The sequence below is a fragment of the Nanorana parkeri genome, unplaced genomic scaffold (genome assembly GCF_000935625.1).
Source record: "Nanorana parkeri isolate BGI_ZX_2015 unplaced genomic scaffold, ASM93562v1 scaffold1215, whole genome shotgun sequence".
Lineage (NCBI taxonomy): Eukaryota > Metazoa > Chordata > Amphibia > Anura > Dicroglossidae > Nanorana > Nanorana parkeri.
The window spans coordinates 140,173-148,493 of NW_017307483.1; the positions used below are offsets into that span (position 1 = coordinate 140,173).

The following is an 8,321-nucleotide window of genomic DNA, read 5'->3' on the forward strand; positions in this document are numbered from 1 at the left end:
AGGAGGGAGCAAGAAGGATCAGTGCACTTTGTTTTAAAGTGCTCTTATCCGACCAGAGTCCAAAAGTTCAGCCAGCGCGTTTCAGGGGTCAAGGACGCCCTTTCATCTGGGTTTAATGTGTTGGTGGCAGCCAATCAGCGCGCTGCGGGGATTGGGATGTCTAGAGCAGGGGATGGGGGGGGCAACTCCAGCCCTCCCTTTCCAGCTGTGCTTTAACTACATATCCCAGCATGCCTCTGCCTTCGGGAGCCATGCCTGCAGCTGTCAGGTTCTTGGAATGCCTCATGGGGCTTGTAGTTCCACAACAGCCGGAGTTGCCCACCCCAGGGTCTAGAGGGATTCTGTGAAGGTCTTCTGATCGGATCCCCCCCCTCCCGCTGGCAGCAGGACCAGGGCCAGCAGACTCTTCCACCCATGGCTGCAGCAAGACCAGGGCCCGCAGACTCTTCCACCCATGGTGGCCACAGGAAGACCAGGGCCCGCAGACTCTTCCACCCCTGGTGGCCGCAGCAAGACCAGGGCCCGCAGACTTTTCCACCCCTGGTGGCCGCATTGGGTAAAACTCTTTTTTGGGCATTGGGTAGACTTTCCTTTATTTGTCCCGGGGATGAAACAGGAAGTGAGAGGAAATCTCCTTGTCCGAGCTCTCAGTTTTGGATGGATTAGGGAAGAGCTGAAACCCCGGTCAGATAATTTTTTGGGCAGTTGGTGTCCTTCACTTCCTGTCCTAGGTGCACAACAGGAAGTGAGAGGTAATCCTTGCAAAGTGAAGGAAATCGGAAGATTCTCCCTCTATGCCCGTTACTATGACAACTGTAACATATTGCCTTCCCTCTCACTTCCTGTCTCAGTGGCTACGGTCACCAGAAAGGCTCATCCCCCCCCAGCGGGGACACAGGCAGCAATAATGACCTCAGAGGGGGATTTAATCTTCCCCTGCTCCACCCAAAACTGAAAAATGATGCCCTTTTAGTGCAGCAACCCGCCCAGCACAGGCCCCCATGGCTTCACTGATTGGTTGCTATGGGTTTCTGCCCCGTGGGGCTCATCACAGCTCAGCTCTGTGTAATTCCTCTGGGGCATTCCTACTCACACACACACACATACAAACAGTCGGGGTGCCCCCGCTCTGAGAAGTGGCCCCCAGGGGCACCAGCACAAAAGTCACTACACATCTCCACTCTACCAGATCACGTGTCCTCCACAAAATGTCCGCCGCCCGGAGCCGCCAGTCTCACCGCGCTCGCCCTAGTGTCCGCGTCCCGCTCTTCTCGCGAGAACTTCCGCTCTTGCTCCCGTGAGATCTCACCCCTCGCGTCATCGGACCGGAAGCGCGTGCGCGGGGCTGTAAGTTCTCGCGAGACTCGCCGGGATCTCTCTCTTTCTCTCGCAGCCGCCGCCATGGTAGGTAGTGGGGAGCGGAGCGTCGTGTGAGGGACCGGGAAAAAAAGGCTGCGGCGGGCCGGGGGGAGGCTGGGAAGAAGGCCTGGGTGTACAGGAAGGGTTCTGGGTGGTTCTGAGCTGGATGTGTGGGGTTTTATAGGCCCGGAGGGGGAGCCGGCCATGTGCTCTATCAGCGGCCATAGACACATGTCCCTCCTCGGGCCGGCGTGTGAGGAGCGGAGGGGTCACCTATGGCAACCAGACTGACACCTGATTGGCTAATAGAGGCACCTGATTCTCTGTGGCGGCATCTTCTATGTCATTCCCGTGTGACTGGGCCCCGAAGCAGCTTCAATGGAAGTGTAGGTGTCTATTGTGACATGGCATAGGGCATCCCCCCCCCCTCATTATTGGAGACTACAACATTGAAGGCAACCATAAGAGTCACGTTTAGTTTTGGATGGAGAGGTGAAGGATTTGACTGTCAGGTTATTACTGTGTCCCCACAGGAGCGATTCACCCCCTGACTGTCAGCTTTGTCGCTGAGACAGGAAATGACAGGCCCAAAACCGAGTTGTCACCAGAACTGGTATTGGAAGAAAAATCCTCCAATTTGGGCCCTTGTTCCCATGACAACAGTCTGAGAGCATTTCCCTCAATCTAAGGAGACTTCCTCTCACTTCCTTTTGTGTCTATGGGACAGGAAATGAAGGGGCCTCTCCACACTGGCATGCAGATGGATTGTAACCATTTCCTATTCCAAAATTAGAAGTAGACATTTGATTTCCAGGTGTCCTGGCCTAGTATATATAGAAAGCTATACGAGCTGCTGAATCCGGCCTAGGTTCCTGAAATGCGGTGACACCGATTGTGCATCCCTCTCTGAAAATGCACAGCCGTGTCACCCATTAATGGGATGTATCCTATGACATGTATGGCCCTGTGCACACGTATGTGTAAAGATCACGCATTGCATTCAGATCCCTAATTCCAAACTAGTAAAATCTGCGTGTACGGTCCTGTGCATTGACCACATTTTACACTGTACGCATGTAAATGATGTGCTGATGTTTACATGTATACAGTGCAAATGTATGAAATCTGCAAAGGTCCTAGCAAGGTAGGATTCAGGAGCAGTCTAGTGTCCCTTGTTGCTAGGGTGCAGGTAACTGTTGGTGCCTGGCCGTGCCTTGTTGCTAGGGTGCAGGTAGCTGTTGGTGCCTGGCCGTCCATTTCTAGGGCGCATGCAGCTGTTGGTGCCTGGCATCCCTTGTTGCTAGGGTGTAGGCAGCTGTTGGTTCCTGGCATCCCTTGTTGCTAGGGCGTAGGCAGCTGTTGGTGCCAGGCATCCCTTGTTGCTAGGGCGTAGGCAGCTGTTGGTGCCAGGCGTCCCTTGTTGCTAGGGCGTAGGCAGCTGTTGGTGCCAGGCGCCCCTTGTTGCTAGGGCGCATGCAGCTGTTGGTGCCTGGCATCCCTTGTTGCTAGGGTGTAACAGGTGTTGGTGCCTTGCCTCCCTTGTTGCCAGGGTGCAGGTGTACATCACTGGCATCCTAGCAACCAGTAGGCTTCATTTCCTGTAATGTGTAGTGTTTGGACAACATGGACCTCTGGATTTTGCTCCCGGCTGGGCCCTGCATTTTACATTGGGACTTCAGCAAAATGCTGCATTTAAATGAGCCCCAGCATGTTGCGGGTTGTCGCCCTGTGTCTGACCTCAGCCCCGGAGACGTCTGCAGGATTGTAATGCGCAGGAGCGGCCGGGACAGACATGTCAACCCAACTGCATTTACTGCACATGAGGATCCAGCTTCAGTCACGCATGCCGAGGCCGGGGGCTGCTCTTTGTTTATAGGTAGACCCGTCCTTTAATCTGCACTGAAACTTGACCTGTGTGTGGGGAACGTAATGTAAACAGACCACAGTGATCATCATTCATATGGGGACACAATAATAACCTGACGAGTCCAGAATGCTCCACATTGTGGGACAGTCCAGAGTTTGAGCTGGAGTTCTTTCCCTGTGCACATAATGCAGGGATGGGCAACCTCGGCACTCCAGCTGTTGTGGAACTACAACTCCCATGAGGCATTGCAAGTGACTGACAGCCATGACTCCAGGGGAATGAAAGGATTTGTAGTTTTACTCCAGCCGCAGTGCGGAGGTTGCCTACCCCTGACGTGTCCTGTAACGTAAATTAGTTGTATGTTGTCTGTGGATCTCCACCAATGTTGCCGCCATCATGTTGCGTCTGGTTACTCGAGACTTAGAGTCACACCTCCGCACTCTCAGTGGCCTTGGTGTGCTAAAGTCCTCGTAGAGCGATTGCTGATCTTTATTCACTGGTTGGTTCTTCGTGTAGCTCGACCAGTCACCGGTACAGCGACATCTGATACCATGGAATGTCCTGGGGGGTCGGGGGATACAGGCAGTGTGGGGTCGGGGGATACAGGAAGTGAGGGGTTGGCGTTGTACTGATCATTGTGATTTTGTTTTTGAACAGCCCAGCAAACTAAGAAAGACGAGGAAGCTCCGTGGACACGTCAGTCACGGCCATGGTCGTGTTGGTGAGTGAAATGTTACACTTCAAGAGCCAGTTCCCTTTCAAATGCTAGTATGTTAAATCGCCAATGTACAGGATTGTATGAGGTGTCCTGGGGTCTGTGACGGTTACAAGGGGTCCCTGTGTGCCTGTCTTTAATTTGTTGATGGCACGTTCTATAGGAGAGGCGAGGGCACCCAATGGCAGGCCGCAGGAGATAGGGATGCTGATAATACAGCTATGCTTCCCTTTACAGATATCGAAAGTCAGGGGATAGTTTGGCCTTCGGGTCATAACTGCCCATAAGTAAAATTTACTTTGGTAATGATTTGTTTTGACTTTACCATATAATTGCTGTTTATTGTGTGACTGGAAGTAAGGATGTGGATTCCCGTTACATCCAATGAGATTCTAGGTATCCTGGCACAGACTGGAGGAGGATTGCTTCTGATGACTTATCCTTCTGGCCTTCCATATGATCCTGTACTGGTCAAGAATCACAATATGACGAATCCCAGGATGTGTTATCACAGTACTTCAGCTTGGTACATCTAGTTTACGAATCTTGTCACGGGTGGTAAGAATGAACGGACAGACTGCAGAGGTGACCTGTCAGTTTAGTCTTGTCACAGCCAAGGTTCCTATTGTGTGCAAAAGGCTGCCAATCCTCAACTGCTATACAGCTCGCCTGCTATAGACCAGATCCTGTGCATGGTGCTGCAGGAATAGCTCATCAATGTTGGGTCGTGGGAGCTCTGGCTGGGCCATATCAGTTGTCCTTTAATTTGCCTACTATCTGAAAAGCCCAGAGTGAGGTATAGATCACCTGAGATCTCTCCATCTGCACTGGAGGTTTGGGGTTCCTGTGGGCACTGGAGGTTTGGGGTTCCTGTGGGCACTGTGGGCACCGGGGGTTCGGGGCTCCTGTGGGCATCGGGGGTTTTTCCTGCCTGTATAGGCGATTATTTTTTAACAACTTTATTGAACAGTTTTATATAATAGAAATGATGAAATAACAAATCTTGACACAGACTTGACACAAATCTATAACAAGGAGAGAGGGGGTAACCGTGTCCCTTCCCGTCTTTCAGCCCCTCATCAGGTGGTGGTAGGGAATAGAGAGAGGAGGATAAAATGCTGCTTGTAAAGAGTGTTGGGTCTCGGTAGGGATTTGGGGTTCTGTGGAGACCTAATTTAGTTACATGCATCTAGAGGTGAACTGGCTCTTGTGTCAGATCAGTTGCAGCAATGCAGATAGGATGGAGGTCTTTATTCCCGCCCACATAAAGGGTCATTAGGCACTGTTCGGTGGGCAGGAGGCTGGATATAGGGGGTGAGAAGACCCGGAACACATCACACACGAGGCTGTTTCCTGATGGGACTTTCAAAGCTTTGTAATCCTTTGTGTGTTAAAAATAAAATGTCAGTTTGTCTGCTTCTCCCGCCCGATGTCTTGTCGAGACTTAGAGTCACACCTCCGCACCCCCAGTGGCCTTGGTGTGCTAAAGTCCTCGTAGAGCGATTGCTGTTCTTTATTCACTGGTTGGTTCTTCATGTAGCTCGACCAGTCACCGGTACAGCGACATTGCCCACTGCTCCGCTTTGATGGAGAGGAATGAAGGCGTGAATAATTAATGCCGCTTATTACTGCTGTAGTATCTCGTGCAGGAGCGTCTCGTGCTACCTTTTTTGTATTACTAATACGAATTGACATGTTTCTAAGTTCCTGACCATGGGGGCAATTTTCAGCACTCTACATAGATAGTGTAACTTGGAGAATTTGGTGGTATCGTTCATAAATTTTACTGTCTTTCCTCCTTCTAGGCAAACACAGGAAGCATCCCGGTGGTCGCGGTAATGCCGGTGGTATGCATCATCACAGAATCAACTTTGATAAATAGTGAGTGCGATTACATTTTCTACCTTCATGTCTTCATACACGGGGGACTTCCTAATCATTAATATCAGTGATACTCAGACCTCTGTTAACATGATTTTAAATGTAAATTGGTGGTGTAACGTCTCTGGCAGTAGGGAGCATCCCTTTTCTGTGGGCACTGCTTGCTGTATATAGTCCTCATGCCTCCAGTAGTTGGGTGCATGAAAAATTTAAAGCTCATCTCTGGGCAGAACATGAACCCTGCCCCATCCCCCTATAACCTGTCCTGCATAGCTTTCTTTCTCTTGTAAAGCAAGATATGCTCCCATAAGTCCCCATCCAGGTTTCTGGGTGCAGGGAACTACCAATCAATCACTGCCAATATGCCCGTGCCGTCTGGTGCCAGACTGTCCCCTCGTCCGGTGTTTTGGTAGCGGTATGAGATGTAATTTGTTTTTCAGCCATCCTGGTTACTTCGGTAAGGTCGGCATGAGGCATTACCACTTGAAGAAGAATCAGCATTTTTGTCCCACAATTAACTTGGACAAACTGTGGACTTTGGTCAGTGAGCAGACAAGACTGAACCACTCCAAGAACCCCGACGGACCAGCACCAGTCATTGACGCAGTGCACGCTGTAAGTGTTTTCTCATTTATTGGAGGGGGGGGAAGGGTGGGGTGCAGTTACAGATCTGCAGCATTTGTTTTACATTTATATAAACCAAGGGAAAATATTTCTGCTCATAGTAACCTATCAGACAGACAATAAAAGCCAACTGCGAGTGATGCCGAATCTCCAGATCTCCACAAAATGTATAGAAAGTGACGGTTCACCTTCTGCAAAAAGGCACCAAATGCAGCAACACTGATCTCGCCAATGTGCATTTTCATTTTTTTGCATTGAAGCCTGCAGAGCATTGCACCCGTTATCAGTGTGTTCAGTGCACAGGCTCTTCCAGTGTTTACTCCAGCATCAGGTCCGGCTATTTATGGGGTTGCAGGAAGTGCAGCTGGACCACAATTGTGGTGACTCTGCTGGGTCCTTCTGCTGTGGTGTTGGTAGTATTTGCCATTAATGGATCCAGTACCTTGATTTATGTGGCTGTCCAATCAGAGCCACAGCAGGATTCCCCCAGGCAGAAGTACCTTATGATTTAGGGGGGGGGTTGGGTTGTTTGTTGGGGAATGTGACAGTGTTTCACGTTACACTCTCAATATAGGTGAAACATGGCCCAAAAGATGGTTGAAGTCTTTGGGCTCCTTCAGATCTGTGTGCATGCCTGTAAGAAGACCTGATCCCGGAAGGGAGAGGTGCTGCGTCTAATTGTGAGGACGTGGCTGCATGCAATTACTCGCCACACGCACGCATGAACCTGCACATGTGTGTCCAGGTGGCCGCACTTGGATGCACACTGTCTTTTTCAGTGCTGACACCCAGGCCCACACGCAGGTTTGGGTGTGCGTGTGACAGTGTAATTGCGTGCAGTCACATCCACAGAGAAGAACAAGCTGCTGTGTGTAATGACATGCAACACCCCTTCCGCGATCGAGCCGTCTTGCGGGGGCGTTCGTCTGAATGAGCCCTTTAAGTTATTTTTTATACATTTGTGAACGTCTGATGTATTCTAAAGAGCTCAGCAAGTCACTTTGTAAACTCACTCCAATAATTGATACATTGTCTGTCCTTATAATTTAATGAGCTTTTTCTTGTTAAGCATGGCCACTAAGTGTTTACAGTTTCATTACAGCTATTTGAGGCTGGGGGGCGAGGGGTTCTTTACTGTCTGCACCTTTTTTGGTGTAGAAAGATTTTGGAACTGTAAATATTCTGCAGATAATGAATGGCGTGCACACATTTTAGGGACATTGATAAATCTAGTTTTGGTGGCAGGACTCAGCTGACTCTTTACTGTATTGATCTCTCTCGGCAGGGTTATTACAAGGTGCTCGGCAAAGGGAAGCTCCCCAAGCAGCCAGTCATTGTAAAAGCCAAGTTCTTCAGCAGACGCGCCGAGGAGAAGATTAAAGGTGTCGGCGGTGCTTGTGTGCTGGTAGCATAAATGCTGTTTGAAACAATGATTAAACTTCCATTCTGTATCTTGTGTCCTGTTATCTCTTCTGCTTCACAGCAACCGTTACACAACAAAACTACTAATTATATTCCCGACTGCTTCCAGGTACAGTATATTTAACTTCTGGAAAGGGGAGAACTGTCATTTATGGATCTAGTGTTTAAGCTTTGGCAGTGCAGATATCTGGTGTGTATTCCAGGTCTCCAGACTGATATTTGGTGAAATGTGATGTCTGCATTGTGAAGAGCAGACACCTAGAGCTGTTTGGTACTTGCTGTATTCAACCCTGCACAGCAGCCTTCCATTTATACCTGTAAAGCAGGGATGTCCAAACTCCGGCCCTCCAGCTGTGGTGGAACTACGAATCCCATGAGGCTTTGCAAGATTCTCACAGACATGACTCCCGGAGAGAGATGCTTCATGGGATTTGTAGTTGCTCCACAGCTGGA

The 8,321-nt window shown here is 49.9% G+C and overlaps 1 protein-coding gene across 1 annotated transcript; it reads left to right on the forward strand.

Annotated features, from left to right (window-relative positions):
- Positions 1-1,306: 1,306 nt before the first annotated feature.
- Positions 1,307-7,897, forward strand: RPL27A (ribosomal protein L27a). The gene is made up of 5 exons (XM_018568600.1): positions 1,307-1,404; positions 3,884-3,947; positions 5,747-5,822; positions 6,263-6,437; positions 7,732-7,897. The coding sequence occupies exons 1-5, from the start codon at positions 1,402-1,404 to the stop codon at positions 7,858-7,860; spliced, it is 447 nt and encodes a 148-aa protein (XP_018424102.1). The 5' UTR covers positions 1,307-1,401; the 3' UTR covers positions 7,861-7,897.
- Positions 7,898-8,321: the final 424 nt, after the last annotated feature.